The 18,744-nt window shown below is 36.4% G+C and overlaps 1 protein-coding gene and 1 long non-coding RNA gene across 5 annotated transcripts in view; one reads left to right on the top strand and one right to left on the bottom strand.

The window, feature by feature from the left end:
• LOC100398050 (disintegrin and metalloproteinase domain-containing protein 5) overlaps nucleotides 1-16,937 on the bottom strand; it is a 128,564-nt gene extending 111,627 nt beyond the window's left edge. For 2 of the 4 annotated variants that reach the window (XM_035270343.3, XM_054243869.2), the window contains exons 1-7: nucleotides 16,852-16,937; nucleotides 16,031-16,110; nucleotides 9,872-9,927; nucleotides 6,956-7,034; nucleotides 6,538-6,614; nucleotides 5,589-5,760; nucleotides 4,633-4,698 (exon numbers count right to left, since the gene is read on the bottom strand). In XM_035270343.3, the coding sequence (XP_035126234.3) occupies nucleotides 4,633-4,698; nucleotides 5,589-5,760; nucleotides 6,538-6,614; nucleotides 6,956-7,034; nucleotides 9,872-9,927; nucleotides 16,031-16,110; nucleotides 16,852-16,906 (585 nt within the window). In that variant the 5' untranslated portion in view covers nucleotides 16,907-16,937. Of the gene's footprint in view, nucleotides 1-4,632; nucleotides 4,699-5,588; nucleotides 5,761-6,537; nucleotides 6,615-6,955; nucleotides 7,035-8,432; nucleotides 8,571-9,871; nucleotides 9,928-16,030; nucleotides 16,111-16,851 lie in introns of all 4 variants that reach the window. The other 2 variants (XM_078347533.1, XM_078347532.1) reach the window with 2 other exon arrangements.
• A 47-nt stretch (nucleotides 16,938-16,984) lies between these two features.
• Nucleotides 16,985-18,744, top strand: part of LOC128929435 (uncharacterized) — a 36,745-nt gene continuing 34,985 nt past the window's right edge. Inside the window, exon 1 of the long non-coding RNA XR_008475953.2 lies at nucleotides 16,985-17,156. This is a non-coding gene — a long non-coding RNA (uncharacterized LOC128929435). The remainder of the gene's footprint in view (nucleotides 17,157-18,744) is intronic.

Below are 18,744 nucleotides of genomic sequence, written 5' to 3'. Positions count from 1 at the left end.
ACGAAAGCTGAGGGATTTCATCAATACCAGACATGTCCTATGACATGAAATGCTAAAGGGAGTTCTTCAGTCAGAAAGAAAAAGACATTAATGAGCAATAATCACCTGAAGATACAAAACTTACTGGTAAGAGTAAGTACACAGAATATTCTAGCATTATAACTGGTGCTATGAACTACTCTGGTGTGTAAACTACTCTTATACTAAATAGAAAGACTAAACAATGAACCAATCAAAAATAACAACTACAAAAACTTGTCAAGAAATACTCAGTACAATAAGACATAAATGGAAACAACAAAAAGAAAGTGGGAGGATGAAATTAAGGTATAGAGTTTTATTAGTTTTCCTTTTGCTTCTTTGCTTTTTTTATGCAAAAGTGTTACATTATCATCAGGTTAAAATAATGGGTTATAAGAGAGTATTTGCAAGCCCCATGGTAACTTCAAACCAAAAGCATACAATGTATACACAAAAAATAATGAGAAACTAAATCCTCACCAAAGAAAAATCAACTTCACTGAGGAAGACAGGAATGAAAGAAATGAAGATAAGACCACAAAACAACCAGAAAACAAATAATAAAATGTCAACGGTAAGTCCTTCTTACTTATCAATAAAATCATTGAATGCAAATAGACTGAACTCTCCAATCAAAAGACATAGACTGGCTGAATGGATTAAAAACACTAAATCCATTAATCCGCTGTTTACAAGAAACATACTTCAACTATAAAGACATACAAAGAATAAAAATTAAAAGATGGAAAAGATATTCATGCCAATGAAAACCAAAAAAGAGCATAAGTTGCTATACTTACATCAGAAAAATAGGTTTCAAGACAGAAACTATAAGAAGAGACAAAGAAGGTTACTATATAATGAATAAGGGGTCAATTCAGCAAGAAGTTATAACAATTTTAAACATATATGTACCCAGCCTTGGAGTACCCAGATATACAAAGCAAATTCTCTCTTTTTTTTTTTTGACAAAGTGCTGACAGAGATATAAAGCAATTATTATAGCTAAAGAGACAAACGGGACCCAGCACAATATTAGCTGGAGACTTCAACACCCCATTTTCAGCATTGGAAATATCTTCCAGACAGAAAGTCAACAAAAAAAGAAATCAGATTTAATCTGCACTATAGACCAAATGAATCTAATAGATATTTATAGAACATTTTATCCAAGAGCTGCAGAATACACATTCTTCTCCTCAGCACATGAATCATTCTCAAGGATAGACCAAATGTTAGGTCATAAAACAGGTCTTAAAACATTTTAAAAATTGAAATAAAATCAAGCATCTTCTCTGACAACAATGGAATAAAACTAGAAATAACAGAAGAATTTTGGAAACTATACAAATACATGGAAATTAAACAACATGCTTCTGAATGACCAATGTGTCAAAAAAGAAATATAGAAGAAAATTAAAAATTTTTTTGAAACAAATGATAATGGAAATACAACATACCAAAATCTATGGAATACTGAAAAAACAGTACTAAGAGGTAAGTTTATAGCTATAAGTGCCTACATCAAAAAAGAGTGAACAGGCAGCCTGCAGAAAGGGAGAAAAATTTTGCAATCTATCCATCTGACATAGGTCTAATATCCAGAATCTACAAGGAACTTGAACAAATTTACAAGGAAAAAACAAATAAACCCCTCAAAAAGTGGACTAAGTATATGAACAGACACTTCTCAAAAGAAGACATTTATGCAGCCAACGAACATGAAAAGAAGCTCATCATCACTGGTTATTAGAGAAATGCAAATCAAAACCACAATGAGATATCATCTCACACCAGTAAGGATGCTTATTACTGGGCCGGGCGCGGTGGCTCAAGCCTGTAATCCCAGCACTTTGGGAGGCCGAGGCGGGTGGATCACGAGGTCAAGAGATCGAGACCATCCTGGTCAACATGGTGAAACCCCATCTCTACTAAAAATACAAAAAATTAGTTGGGCATGGTGGCGCGTGCCTGTAATCCCAGCTACTCAGGAGGCTGAGGCAGGAGAATTGCCTGAATCCAGGAGGCGGAGGTTGCGGTGAGCCAAGATTGCACCATTGCACTCCAGCCTGGGTAACAAGAGTGAAACTCCGTCTCAAAAAAAAAAAAAAAGAATGCCTATTACTAAAAAGTCAGGAAATAACAGATGCTAGAGAGAGAGAATGTGGAGAAATAGGAATGCTTTTACAGTCTTGCTTGGAGTGTAAATTAATTCAACCATTGTGGAAGAGTTTGGCGAATCCTCAAGGATCTAGAACCCGAAATACCATTTGACCCAGCAATCCCATTACTAATATATATCCGAAGGATCATAAAACATTCTACTATAAAGACACATGCACAGTACATTTACTGCAGCACTACTTAAAATAGCGCTACTTAAAAAAGACCTGGAAGCAACCCAAGTTCCCATCAATGTTAGACTGTTGATAAAGAAAATGTGGCACATATACACCATGGGATACTGTGTAGCCATAAAAAAGAATGAGTTCAAGTCCTTTGCAGGGAAATTGATGAAGCTGGAAGCCGTCATTCTCAGCAAACTAACACAGGAACAGAAAATCAAATACTGCATGTTCTCACTCATAGGTGGGGGTTGAATAATGAGAACACAAGGACACAGGGAGGGAACATCACACACCAGAGCCTGCAGGGGTATGGTGAGCAAGGGGAAGGAGAGCATTAGGACAAACATCTAATGCATGTGGGGCAAGAATGTGCTTCCAAAAAACCACAATGCCAAAAGAAATACATGTAACAAGGATATTTATAGCAGAATTACTTTTAATAACCGAAAAAGTAATAATGACATAAAGGGCCATGATTGTCAATAAGAGGTGGAGTTAATGTGAATTCTCTCCTAAAAATATTTTTTCAAATTTTTCTAGACATCCTATAGTGAATATTTATTGTTTTCATTATTTAAATGATGATGTATCCTTCTTAAGGAAGATATTGGAGTGCTTTCACAGTGCCCTATCAACTAGTGGAAAGCATGGGAGGAGTCTGCCCAGTGATTTATTTTATCACTGATATTACTTAGAATCGTTAGTACAGGATAATAGTCAAAAGAAATCAGCTTTTAATGAGGCTTTTATTGTTTTTAGGCCATTGCCTGCACAGTCCCAACAGGATTCTCCCTTCTTGAAACTTGACTATAGCTCCTGACACTCCTGGAAAGAAAGATGGAAGAGACAACATCTCAACTTAACATGGAGTATGTAAAAATTACTTGAGGCTGGGCACAGTGGCTTATGCCTGTAATCCCAGCACTTTGGGAGGCTGAGGCAGGCGGATCACCTGTGGTCAGGAGTTCAAGACCAGCCTGGCCAACATGGCGAGACCCCTGTCTCTACTAAAAATACAAAAATTAGCCAGGCGTGGTGGTGTGCACCTGTAATCCCAGATACTCGGGAGGCTGAGGCAAGAGAATCACTTGAACCTGGGAAGCAGAGGTTGCAGTTAGCCGAGATCATGTCACTGCACTCCAGTGACATGACAGAGCACATGTTCTCACTCATAGGTGGGTGTTGAATAATGAGAACCTATGGACACAGGGAGGGGAGCATCACACACTGGGGTATGTTGTGGGGGACTACTGGAGGGAAAGCAGTGGGTGGGGAGGTTGGGGAGGGATAACATGAGGAGAAATGCCAGATATAGGTGACAGGGATGGAGGCAGCAAACCACATTGCCATGTATGTACCTATGCAACAATCCTGCATGTTCTGCACATGTACCCCAGAACATAAAGTGCAATAAAACATAATTCACATATACACATATATATATACACAGTTATTGTTAATGATAGTCACCCTATTGTTCTGCCAATTATAAACTATATTTTTAAAAATTTAATATTAGCCATTATACATATATTTTTTGTTTTGCTAGCCATTGTTCATGGTGTTTTATTTCCTTATGGATTGTGAGCCCATATATGTATGGCTGATATTAATCTGTAGGAATCCAGAGGTATTCTGCTTGAAGTGGCATTCCTCCAGAGATAAATACTATTTGCTTCCATCATGCACCCTCAGCTTTTACCAACCTGGGACAAATGTAGCCTCGTGGATTAGAATCCTAACCACATATGTAATAAACATTCAGAGCCTAAATCCATAGGACATCTAAAGTATAGTCATGAATTCTCAATATGAGTAGTTTGTTCATTTGCTTTTCTTTTTGTTTCATTTACCTCGAACTAAGAAAACAGGTGACAATTTGTTTTCTTCTTTTGCTTTAAAGAAGTGGCATATTTGTCTTGTAGACCACCCTTCCTATTAGACTTGAGGCAGTTAGATATTATTATTACATATGAGGGTTAAGGGCTTAAGGGAGCTGTAATCTACACTTACATCTAGGCCGTAGTTTTCTTGAAACAATAACAATAGTCAACAAGCTTTTGAAATTAAGATGTTTTACTTTGCAAAAGTGAGTAGATGCTACATACAAAATAAATTAACAAAAACTCATTTTATTCATAATTTGTAAGAATGTGTTCATTGCAAATGCAAATAAAATGGTTGATAATTTTCATTGCATCACTAAAATCAAGTTAAAGAGATATGTTAATTCTAAAATAACAATTTATAAAAGAACACTTACCAGATTTTTGTCCACAACAATATACATTTCAAGATATCGAGGGAATAACTGAATAAAGTCCATTTTCTGAAAAACACACGAGTCATAAGAAATTTACAAAAATTTACCTTCTACTGAAATTATATTGAGAGATAAACTGAAAGATACGTTGCTCCTGATTATATCATGAGACCGTTTTCAAGTATAAAATTTAGATACTATTCAGAAGATTCCAGTTCAAAGTGCCCTGGGTAGCAAGGCTTTTCTATTAGACTTCTCAAGATATATAAGAATTCAGGTATCTCTTATTTGTATAATAATTGACACTGGAAATTTTTGGTTTATAACATAAAGCTTTGATTTTCTTAGCCTTTTGATAATTTTCATACTAATCTTTCATGTGAGCAGATTTTCTGCTACCAATTACTAGGAAGTTACTTTTGGCAAACAATGTAGTCTAGAAAAATATTACAAAAATTTACAACCAATGGCAATTTGCTAAAGGCAGATGTGTTATTTAAGGTAGTCTATGGGCCTTTGTAGAGAGAAAAGTTCATCACTTTGCTTTACATGTACTTTATGTAAGTCACTCATCCATTTTTTAATTCTTGTGAAACAAAAACTCAACTGAGAAATCCAAATTGTATAATTTTCTCCCCTAAATTATCTGAGTAATTGAAAAAAGAGATATTTTATATTAATTATCTAAATGCTTATGTATGAAAATTAATGTTTCAGTTTCTTTTATACTATATTCATATCTTCATATTTCTAAGATTAAGTTTTTGCTAAGCTTTCATCTAATGGCAAGGATAATGACAAACACAGGTTTATTCTCTTGCCACTTTAAAAGTCATGCAGGACCCTCATGAAAAAGCAAAATAATTTTAAGATTTGTGAGTCACCAAATCTTGGCTCTGAAACTATTTTTATTTCACAAAATTATAATAAATTAAAATAAAAGAGTCAATACTTACTTCTGGACTTTTTCTGACTTGATACTCTGAACTAAACCAAGAATAAGTGTCATTTTCTTCTAAAAGAATATTAGTATTAGCATACTTTTCTTCATAAATCTTGTGTATAAATCCTGACACAGCGTCCATTGGTTCAATTCCATATGAGATGTTTCTCAACTGTATTGTTCCCCTGAGTATTTAAACAATCAAAACAAAGCTGGAATGACTCTACCAAAGCCATAATATTCTAATGAGAAATTTGAGCCAGTTTTTAAGATTTAAAGTGACCTTAGTTTTTTACTTTGATCTCTTTATCTTCTGAAGTCTTGCTTATACCAGAACTAGACCACTATATCACAGAATACATATTGTCTTACATTACAAATCTGTGATTATCTTCAAGAAAGCATATAGTGACATGGATCTGTGCACTTAAAGGAGTTGAAACCCCTTTCTGTTGTACAGATTCTCTAACCAGCCTGTAGAATCTCTAGGCACTCTCTTCTTTAGTCTTTGATTGCTTCTCTTTAATACACTTAACTATCCTCTGACACTCGATACCTAAATCATTTGTTAGTGAGGGCTGAACTAAAGGTACTATATGCCTAATAATGACTGACTGCAAAGCCAGTGTCTATTAGTCTCATGCATTCCACAATTGCCAATTACTCTAGGAAATTAAAAAATTGGACAAGAATAGAACTTGAGAAAACTAAAGTATGAGATGAATCTCCCTACACTCAAACTTTCTTAAAGCCAATGCAGCAGATCCTGTCAGTATCAAGTAGCTTCTCATCAGGAACAGATAGTGCTGGAATATCAATCCTATTTTATTAGAAATTTCGGTTCAGTTCCTAAGGAACTGAAATAACAAAGGAGATTATAGAATTAGAACAGATACATAGATAATTAATTCATAGGCTAGCAGGATATAATACTGGCAAATTGAGTATCTTTAGTCTACAACCTGAGTCCTGAACATGTGCTGAGAGTCACAAGAGAATTTGGAATACCCGCAACATATCCATTATAATTGCAATTCATCTGAAAAAAATAAAGAAAAGAAAAACTCATGAATAACTTATTTTTAAAATGAACACCTGTTATAATATATAACATATTATATATATAATATATATAACATATATATAACATATTATATATAACATAATATATAAATTTCTATTTATTACTTTAGCTATGTTTCTACTTTAATATGATTGGCAATTACCTAATAAATTTGTGCCAGGTAGAAATAAGCACCAGCCCAAGTTAATCAATTTCAGTGAATATGCAGAATAATATTCTAGTAATTATAAAATATTTGTCTTTTTAAAGAAATCTAGAATTACAAATATGTAAGAAAAAAGTAACCTAACTCTTACCTGAACTAGCAGAGGTTTAGAATGTCGGATGTCATTTTTGTCATAAGAATGAATAAGAGAAGCTGAAGATAAAAGTGATCTAGGCAAAAAATCATAAAAACATGCTCAGGTTATGAAACAGAAAAGTTAGAAAAAATATTCATGTAAAATTGTTTTTTTTTAACTGAAGAATTTAGAGTAGTGCTAATCAACTTGTTCTATCCTATCATCCATGTATTTCCAGCACTTACACTGAATTAGGTACTCGGTGAAACATTTTAACTAGAATGACATACAATACTAACATGCAGATAAATGAGCAACTCAAATTTCTAGAGACATGAAAAGGAAAAAGCATAGGTCCCAATTTCCAGCATCGTTGTCTTTCGAATCTTTGTCTGTATCACTCATTGATTTTATATTTTGTACCCAAGTTTCAAAATCAAATTGTAAGGTTAGGACAGTGATATATTTGGCTATGTGTCCCCACCCAAAACTCATTTTGTAGATCCCATAATTTCTACATGTTGTGAGAGATGACTGAATTGAGGGGTTGAGTCTTTCCCTTGCTGTTCTCGTGATAGTGAATGGGTCTTATGAGATCTGATGGTTTCAAAAATTGGAGTTTCTCTGCACAAGCTCCCCCTTTGCCTGCTGCCATCCACGTAAGATGTGACTTGCACCTTCTTGCCTCCTGCCATGATTGTGAGGCGTCCCCCGCCACGTGACACTGTAAGTCCAGTAAACTCCTTCCTTTTGTAAACTGCCCAGTCTTGAGTATATTTTTATCAGCAGTGTGAAAACAGACTAATGCAGATAGAAAAGAGATTTACTTGTTCTCATTACAAATTCATATTTGCTAAGCTTTACTAAATGCCAAGTTTTTCTCAATAACTCTGGTCAGAATTTTATTTCCCTCAGTAACTATTCAAAAACTTGACACTACCCCTGTCAATCATCCCACATAACTCCCATGTTCCCACACTCTCAGATCACCTGTTCTCATCTGCACTCTTTATCCTTATTTCCTGAAGGTTATGTCTTTTATTTAGAACAAACCCTTACACTGGTGCTACGGATACCATCCTGTGCCATATACAGAGGATACATACTTTTTCTCTCCTATAATTTCAAACTCTTGTACTCTACTAGATTTTATCATAATGCTATTTATAATGATGTTAATAAGTCATTCTCATCCTAAAGAACTCTTTCTTGACCCCATTCTCTACAGTGGCTACTCCCTATGTACATTTTTTTCAATTCTTAACAGATTCCATCAAAGGAATTATCTACACACAATTTATTCACTTTCTAAATTCTTTGTATCCCCAAAACTTCCCTGAAAAAGATTCATAAACATTAGAATGTCAAATCCAAAAGGGATTTTAAAAAATTATTTCTACACTGAACCTCTAGCTTTTTTTTTGAAAACTGTAGCCACTCAATCGACTCACTCAATTTATACAACACTTGATTCTTCTGCTGTTCTTCCTACCTCCCTGGTCCCTTCTGTTTTATCTTCTGTTGGTTGCTGGTTTTGTTGGTTGTTTTATCTTCCATTTTTGTTGCTATCCCAGGAAACATTGCTGTTTTCCACGGTTCAGTCTTTAGTCATGATCTATTTATAAGCACCCTATGTAAGAACACTCATTTAAAAAATACATAACCAAGCTACTGCTTTCTACTCAATCTATATACCTATAGCTAAATCTATTTTCCAATATTCCTATTAAATATTTTCATAGATTCAAATTCCTAGCCACATAGAGCCCAGGATGGCTTTGAATGCAGCCCAATGCAAATTTGTAAATGTTCTTAAAACACTATGAGATTTTGTCTTTTTGTTCTTTTTTTCTCACCAGCTGTCATTAGTGTATTTTCTATGAGGCCCAAGATAATTCTTTCAGTGTGGCCCAGGGGAGCCAAAAGATTGGACACACCTAATCTAGAGGGAAAAACTTACTTGGATAGCTCACGGGTATAAAACCCAAACTCACCCCTTCCTCACACAAATATATCCCTTATTTGTATTCCTCAGTTAATTATACTATAGCCTATTCATTTACTTGAGCAACACTAAATTATCTGAAATTTCTCACTTTTAACTAATCATTCTACCAAATCTGTACTGAGGTCAACTGAATTTTTCTTTCAAGTGCTCTCACTGGTGCTATTGTTCAAACCACCATCACTACCCGCCTAAACTGCATAGTCATATAATTGGTCACCTTAACTCTGACTTTGTCCCCTCAAAAACAGCCTACAAGACTCAATGTGGCTACATAAGTACATGGTTAAAACCATTTTTGGCTCCCAGTATTTGAATCTTCTACAGCCTGGCTCCTACTTATCTTTCCAGAATCTTTTATCTCTATTCTTCAGAAAATTTGTGCTTCAGTAATTCACATTGATTCTGTGCACATCAGAAAAGCCACTCTGTCTGACACCTCTATGCTTTACACGTGATTTCTTCTCTAAATAGAATGTTGGCTGGGTGCAGTGGCTCATGCCTGTAATCCCAGCACATTGGGAGGCCAAGCCTTGGGGGAGGAATATATATATATTCCCCTGTCCTGCCCCTCTTCTTTACAGAGCTAACTCTATCTCTTCCCTTAAGATGCAAGTAATCTCTTACCTCTTCCCTAAAAGCCTTCCCTGACTTCCAAGGAATACTATTTACACATTTATCATATTACCATATTATAATAAAGTTGTTTGCTTTTCTATTAATGCGTCTGAATGTATGTTTTTATATTATAAATTCCTTAACAGGGCAACATATTTTATTCTCCTTTGCATGCCTAGGATTTTACTCAATACCCAGTATAGAGTAAGTATTAATACATTTGAATCAAAATAATTCATTCTACTTATACATAACTTTTAGAAATTAGGAAGCCAAAGTACTAAAATTTGAAAAGATAAAATACTTACTGCTTTTTGAGATGGACAAAATGTGGCTTTCCTTCTATTGTAATCATGTAAACAACCTATAACAAAATTATTAGAAAAATTCAATAGAAACACATGCCAAATAACGTATTTTCTCTAAATTAGGCTTAAAAATATTGACAAAATTAATAACCCATAACCATTATATTGGCCTTCCTTCCCACACAGATACCTGAAGCTTCAGAATTCTGCATTGAGAAGTAGGTGGCAAAGCAGTCACATGCCTGCTATTCACTATTACACTTCTGAGGAAGGAACTTCCCCGATGATTGTTATCTTTCAGTTCAGACAGACCCCCCACATCAAGGATGTCCACCTCAATTGCAGGGACCCATTGGTTGCTTACCCAGAGCTCTCCTGGAAGGTAAATTGTCCTGCTCATTCGAAGACACCCTCCCAAAATACAGAAACACAAGAAATGTAATATACCTCTAGCAACATAACATCAAAAGCCATTGTATTTTACTTATCTGTGTGAGCAATCAAACTCACACATGGGGTTTCACCATGTTGCCCAGGCTGGCCTCAAACTCCCGACCTCAAGCATTCCTCCCTCCTTGGCCTCCCAAAGTGCCAGGATTACAGGCACGAGCCACCACACCCAGATGACATTCTATTTAAAGAAGAAATCACGTGTAAAGCATAGAGGTGTGAGACAGAGTGGCTTTTCTGATGTACACAAAGTCAATGTGAATTACTGAAGCACAAATTTTCTGAAGAATAGAAGCAAAAGATTCCGGAAAGGTAGGTAGGAATCAGGCTGTAGAAGATTCAGAATGCCATGGTCAGATATCGGGAGCCAAAAATGGTTTTAAGCATGTACTCGTGTAGCCACATTGAATGTAGGAATACAATGTAGGAGAGAATACAGGGGGAGTGAAGACATGTCTAGAAAACACCACAGAAGATAACAGAAAAATCAATGGTCATTAAATTATATATTTGGTTAATTTTAGAAACTTATTTTAGCAAGAGAAACAGCATTTAACAGTTTTCAATTCCTCAACTTTACACCAGAGCATAATAGGGTACTTCGTACAACGGTCTATGAGGAATAGGTTGAATGGCTCTGAAAAGAACTCTAAGTGGAATTTAGAGGGGACTCTTAAAATTGTGCCCTCTAAAATCCTTTGATATTAAACAAGTAAGATGAAAATTAAAAGGGAATATGAAACCACCAATAAAATTTAAAATTCATGTATCTTACAAAGCTACAACAAAAACTAAAATAAGGGGGCCAAGGGAGGGAGAACTGGGTGGTTGGGATATCGGGGAGGGATAACATGGGGAGAAATGCCAGAGGTAGGTAATGGGGGGATGGAGGCAGCAAACCTCATTGCCATGTGTGTACCTATGCAACAATCCTGCATGGTCTGCACATGTACCCCAGAACCTAAAGTACAATTAAAAAATAAATAAATAAAATAAAATCACACGTCAATCATATCTCAGTAAAGGTGGAAAAATCTAAATAAATAAACTTAAGTAAGGTTAAATCAGAAAAAAAAAAGCAGAAGGAAAAAACTCAAAAGACTCATTATCCAGAGCCTCCACAACTTTTCATATACAATATCCAACTGATATAAGCTAAATTGTAAGCCCTCCAAAAATTCATTAGATGAAGTACTAATCCCCAGCACCTCAAAACATGCTATATTTGGAGACAGGGTCTTAATGGCTGACATCATACTGAACTGTGAGAACCCTAAAGTTTTCTCATTAAATCAGGAACAAGACAAAGGTCTTCCCCTCTCTCCAGTACTTTTTAATATCACACTGAAAGTCCTAGCTAATGCAATAAAGCAAAAAAAAAAAAAAAAAAAAAAGGTAAATAAAATGGATACAGATTGGCTAGAAAGAAATGTGTGTCCTTGTTCACAGATTACATGATTGTCTATGTAGAAAATCTGAAGGAGGTGCACAGCCTAGGGGGCTGAGGCTCGTGAAGTTCTGAGGCCACAGCCTGGGCAGTGCTGAGGTCCTTGGTACCTACTTTGCTACTTCGATCATCTCTACCTAGAATGTCTTATTAGTTTTCTTGTCCATCCAGCTATAAAAGGAAAATAAATCAAAGATGGCCAAACAGGAACAGCTCTGGAGTGCAGTTCCCAGCAAGAATGCAGAGGGTGAGTGATCACCGCATTTCCAAATGAGGTTTTACTGCCCACAGACCAGGAGATTGCAGGGCAGAAAAGCGTCACAAGTCTCCAGCATGGCTGTTTCAGCTGACACAGTGGATCTCTGCACAACTACTCATACAAATCTGGGCAGCCATATCAACTAGTGCCTGGAATGCCTAGGAGACAGAGTCACCCATTCGACTGAAAAAAAGGCAACTGAAACAGGGAGCCAGGTGATCTGGCTTGGCTGGTCCCACCCCCACAAAGACCAGCAATCTAAAACGCTCTGGAAAGAGCTTCACGGCAAGCACAGCTGGATCTAGGACAGTCCAGCACTGAGAGGGGAAGGGCATCTTCCATGACCAAGGCAATCCACCACTACCAAGTCAGTCTGCCATTACTGAGGCAGTCCACCATTACCTAGGCAGTCCACCATTACAGAGATAGTTTGCCATGACTAAGGCAGACTGCCATTACAAACATGAAAAGCTGCTCATCATCACTGGTTATTAGGGAAATACAAATCAAAACCACATTGACATACCATCTCATACCAATTAGAATGGCGATCATTAAAAAATCTGGAGACAACAGATACTGGAGAGGATGTGGAGAAATAAGAACACTTTTACATTGCTGGTGAGAGTGTAAATTAGTTCAACCATTGTGAAAAACAGTGTGGCAATTCTTCTAGGACCTAGAAATAGAAATTCCATTTGACCCAGCAATCCCATTACTGGATATATATCCAAAGGATTATAAATCATTCTATTATAAAGACATGTACACACATATGTTCATTGTGGCACTGTTTACAATAGCAAAGACCTGGAACCAAACCAAATGCCCATCGATGGTAGACTGTACAAGGAAAATGTGGCACATATACACCATAAATACTATGTGGCCGTAAAAAGCGAGTTTGTGTCCTTTTCAGGAACATGCATGAATCTGGAACTATCATTCTTAGTGAACTAACACAAGAACAGAAAATCAAAGGCAACATGTTCTCACTCATAGGCAGGTGTTGAACAATGAGAACACATGGACGCAGGGAGGGGAGCATCACACACTGGGGTCTGTTTGGGAGGACTAGGGGCAGTACAGCGGAGGGTAGGGAGCTGGGGAGGGATAACATGGGGAGAAATGCCAGATATAGGTGACGGGGTAGGAGGCAGCAAACCACACTGCCATGTATGTACCTATCCAACAATCCTGTGTGTTCTGCACATGTACCCCAGAACCTAAAGTGCAATAAAATATATATATTTTTTAAAAAAGGAAGAAAAGAAAAGAAAAAGAAACCAGAAGGCAGAGGGTTGCAGTGAGCCAAGATCACACCACTGCACTCCATCCTGGGCAACAAAGGGAGACCCTGTCTCAAAAAAATAAATAAATAAAAACTAAGGGGAAAAAAAAAGAAAATCTGAAGGAGTTACCAAAAAGAAACCCTGTAACAAATAAACAATTATGGCAAGATTGCAGAATAAAAGTTAATATTAAAAACTCATTCTCTTTCCTTTATATCAACAATAAACAAATACATTAAACACACAATATCATTTATATTTCTATCCTGAAAAACGAAAGGCTTAGGTATAAATATAACAAAATATGTATTTATGATGAAAACTAATGCAAAAACTCAAAAAGAATTAAATAAACAGAGGGATATTCCATGTTTATAGACAGGAAGAATCAATATTGTCAAGATGCCAGTTTTTTCCAACTTCATCTATAGATCAACAGAATCCCAGTGAAAATATCAGCTGTTTTATAGATATCAACAAAATGATTCTCAACTTTATATGGAGAGCCAGAAGATCCAAAATATCCAATATAATATTCAAGGTGAAAAACAAAGTTGGAAACTTGACACTACCCAACTTCAAGACTTACTATGAGGCTGGGCACGGTGACCCACCTGTAATCCCATCACTTTGGGAGGCCACGGTGAGTGGATCACCTGAGGTCAGGAGTTCGAGACCAGCCTGGTCAACATGGTGAAACCCCATCTCTACTAAAAACACAAAAATTAGCTGAGCATGGTGGCAGGCACCTGTAATCCCAGCTACTCGGGAGGCTGAAGCAGGAGAATCACATGAACCTGGGAGGCAGAGGTTGCAGTGAGCCAAGGTCATACCACTGCACTCCAGCCTGGGCAACAGAGAGAGACTCTGTCTCAAAAAAAAAAAAAAAGAAAAAAAGAAAAAGAAAGAAAGAAAGAAAGACTTATTACATATTTACAATCCTAAAAAAAGTGTGGTGTTTGCGAAATTATAATCAAATATTTCAAGGAAGTAGAGATCCCAGAAAGAGATCCACATAAATATGGTCAATGGATCTTTGAAAAAGAAGCAGAGACAAAGCAATATTTTTAAAAGATAGTCTTTTCAAAAAATTGTTCTAGAACAACAGTATTACCACGCACACAAAAAAATGAATCTAGACACAGATTAAATCCTTCACAAAAATTAACTCAAAATGTAAAAAGCAAAAACTGGGAAACTACTGGAAATGTTCACTAGAAAAAAAGAATCAAATATATTGGGTGTGACCACTGTAGAAATTATGTTATGATCTAAATGAAAAAGACTATAACTGCAAGTAATTTTACAAGCAAATTCAGGAAACTAATTTAAGAAGGAGGTATGTAATTTTGATGCTTATAATTTATTTCAGCTGAACAACAAATAATTTTAGTATACATAAGCCTTATGAAATATTTCTCTTTTATCTATGTACACAAGCATTTAACTGGGTGTTCTATACTTTTATTTACTAAATCTTATAACTGTACATCCTTGGGCACTTTTACTTTTGCAGGTCCTATCCCATATGATAGCAAACATATTCAAATAAAATCACATCCCACAATAATTATAATTTTCTGTTGCTAAAATATATTACAACTTTTTAAATCATTATAGGGAAATAATCACACTGAATTTCCACATTATAAATGCCTTTTTAAAAATCCTAGAAATTGGACAAGTGAGGAATTCAAAGACTGTTGGTGATAACAATGGAAAGGGAGAATTGGTATTGTTAATCTCAGCAAAAAGGAAATTAAACAAAGATTTCTTTCCAATCGGAAAAGGGACCTGTCATAGGGCTCATACACCACAGCATAGCTAGTTATTCACTTGGGAGTCAGCGTGGAGGGGTGTTCAAAGCTGCATGGTAAGCATGTTGGTAAACAAAACTCAGCTACTAGAGGAAGACAAGGCAAAGAAAGGGTACATGGGGAAGGGGAAACAATATAAATTGTATATCCTTATGTGAAACAGAGAGGAAAGGTCTCTGAAACCACTAAATGTAAAAAAATAAATAAATTTGGAGGCCCATAATTATTAATAACAATGGATCATCCTATACTGGAAGAAGACATGTGAGAAGTATTCTCCTGTGTATTATTAGAGAAGGAACATTCACTACCATCCAAACTCGGACTGTGAAATTAATGTGCTCATTAACAGATAAGCCTGCCCAAAGATCACCATTCAGTTCCTCACTGATTTAGTAAAAGCTAAGACAAATCACTAGGGGATCAGTATGGATAGAACTAAGATACCAGAAAACTTAGTTATCAAGATAAATAATATCTTAATGCAACATTTTAAAAAATCAAAATGCAAAAACACACAGTGATGAAAAAAATATCAAAATTTTCAAGACAGGAAGGATCTGATCCTTTAGGTACATGACTCACCTCACTTTCCCCACCCTAATTAATCCTGGTCCTGGGGGAGCCAAGTTTTCCGCTACCTCCTTAAATTTCAAACTTGGAGGATTCTATACCTAGCGTTTTGGCCCCAAGGGATCTTACCCCTAAAATCCTTCATCATCAACAAAACACACACTCAGTCTCACACATTTGTACACATCAAAATGCTCCTTCTTGGTGTTCTCAGCTGTCAGCTCTGCCTCCAAGCACTGCAATCCTGCCTACATTCAGTGCCTTCGGTCTTGACATTAAAGGTAACTTAACATGTCATATGTAAAATATTATTAAAATTACATTATGTTCTGGATCTGTTTTTGCATCCGATGATGAAACCTTCTCTGGAACTGTGGTCTGCAGGAAGATTTTATGAGCATCTAAAAATAAATATAAATGATGTTATTTTGATACCTCGGATCTTGTTATTCATTTCTAACTCTAATTCTACATTTGTTTCTCTACATTAGCAGTTACTTTTAAAGTAATCTACACATCTCGCCCTTTCCACTGTCTTTCTAATTATTCGTACCTGCAAATTTCTCACCCCTTGTCAAGATTTCAAATTATTATTCATTCTCCCCTGCACATCCCTCTCTCAACACACACACACACACACACACACACACACAGTTTGGCACTGGCACAGCCTAAGTTAATGCTAAGTACAAAATTCAGTGTTGTAAAAAGGTGTGGAAATGAGAAAACACAGATGCATCAAGAAAGTGAGATCTTTTTCAGGGAAGAATGTAGAATATTGAAAACAAGGATGATCTGCACATTTCAATGGGGCAGGTGGAGAACAGCAGTTGCCAAATCAGTAAACCCTTGATAAATAGCTTTTTTACTGTGATGCAATTATTCCTAATGTAGCAGAATTTTGTATGTGGAAAAAAATCACATTTTTCATTTTTGTTCATTTTATGAATAAGGAAGCCATCCCAGAGAAGTAAAATGATTTTCTGTCGGAGGCTGCCTCTTTGCCTTTTTGGCCATAGACCTTGAAGCAAGGGGCCGGGAGAAGGTGGGAGAGGGTGGAGTCAGGGTCAAGTCTGGGCTGGAACTGGACCATGAGAAGAGTGCACAAGGTCTCCCTCGGAAGCCTGGATTCCTGGACTTACTGAGTCCTGCGTGCATCCCACCAAGTCCAGTAAGAAGCACCAGAAGAAGGAACATGGCTCGCTGTCTTGGAGCCCTGACGATGAACAGCAGTTAAGACGTTGAGACCTGCAGAGGCGCCGCTCGCGCTGGGCTGAGCGCACGTGAGGAGGCTGAGGAGAGGAAAAGCACACGGGAGAAGGACCAAGACGAAGGTGATTGTAAGCAGATAACGTGCTGCAGGCGGGCAGCTGAGCACTCAAGAAGAGCCTCTCAGCCAGTCGGTTTATTGTTAAAGAAGAAAGGCTTCCCAATTGTTAATTCTCAGGTGAGGCTTTTGTTTATATCTTACTTAGACCATCCCTTTGGTTTTTTGTTGTATTTTGTTGTTGTTGTTGTTGTTGTTTGAGACGGAGTCTCGCTCTGTCACCCAGGCCGGAGTGCAATGGCGTGATCTGGGCTCACTGCAACCTCTGCCTCCCAGTTCAAACGATTCTCCTGCCTCAGCCTCCTGAGTAGCTGGGATTACAGGCGAGCGCCACCACGCCCAGCTAATTTTTGTATTTTTAGTAGAGACGTGGTTTCACCATGTTGTTAGACCATCGTTTTTTAAATTCTAGTTACAGTGAGGAAATAAACAAATATAAAAATATTGTGGTTACTGACAGCAATCAAATTTCTTCCCATTACGTTTATATACCATGCAGTTTAGCTAGAACCAGGCAAAATGAATGTTTGCAGAAACTGTTGCAAACGCTGTGACTTTTAACATTTCATGGTTGCAAACTCTGTGACTTTTAACATTTCATGATTGGAGACACCATCATAGGACAGCTATTGAATGCAGAACAGCCCGTACAATCCCTGCTTAAACAGATTTTCAACAAATCTTCTCTAATGTCCCAAGCTATTACTGCTACATTCTGTGTAATCCTGCAGTTCCTAGCTTTTACTTCTTTACTCAGAAATTTTAAAATTCTGCCTCTAGTAGAAGCAGAACCAGTTTGATTTATTGGGGTCCATAGGCACACTTTCCTTTGCAAATCCTAGGACACATCACATTAAATACACAAATAGAGTCACATTCCCACATTAACTGTAAGTTTTTAGTAAAAATGCTGAAAACATGTTTATAAATATGCTTTGAAATCACTTGAATGCAAATCTAAGAGAAGTTATCAACAGAAAAACAGTAACAATCTTTTAAAAAAAAGAACCAAGAGACCAAAAATAGTCACAAGACATGAAATGAATAGTAGAATGGATACAATTGCTTAATGAAGCAGAAATTTTGAATATCAGATTGGCAAACTCTCACAGAAAAAAACAAGGAAAAAAGTAGGAATGCAAAAATAAAATTAACTTATATGGAAATTAGAAATAGAACTGTCAGTATCTAGAGAATAGCATTTCCCAAAAAAGTGAAAAATCAAAATAAGAGTTAATATTTAAAGAAATAGTGGAAAAAGTTTCTGCACATTTAAAAAGTAAGACAATGATCATAGACTGAAAGAACCCAGAGATTACAAACTGGGCATTGAAGAGGAAAACACACACACACACACACACACACACACACACCCCACTGAAATTTAAAATGGCAGCAAAGAGAAAATTCTAGAATCTTCCAAAGGAAAATAACGGATTGCCTACGGAGGAACATGAATCAAATCAACATTCATAGCCATACTGAATACATGAAATCAATGGGTTATTATTATTAAACTGTTAACTGAAAAATGTGAAATATTATTCAAATGCGAAGACAGGAGTTTTAAATTTGTCTTCAATATTTGCAAAGAAAATTTAATATAAATATACATATCAGAAAGGCATTTCATAGAAGTAAATACATAATGAGGCAAACAGAAGATTCTATTAAGTGATGTCACGGTAATAGCAAATATCTTTCCAGA

Source organism: Callithrix jacchus, chromosome 13 (assembly GCF_049354715.1).
Source record: "Callithrix jacchus isolate 240 chromosome 13, calJac240_pri, whole genome shotgun sequence".
NCBI classification, from domain to species: domain Eukaryota; kingdom Metazoa; phylum Chordata; class Mammalia; order Primates; family Cebidae; genus Callithrix; species Callithrix jacchus.
Note: the sequence above shows the minus strand (reverse complement) of the source record. Positions and strands in the feature narration are given on the sequence as shown.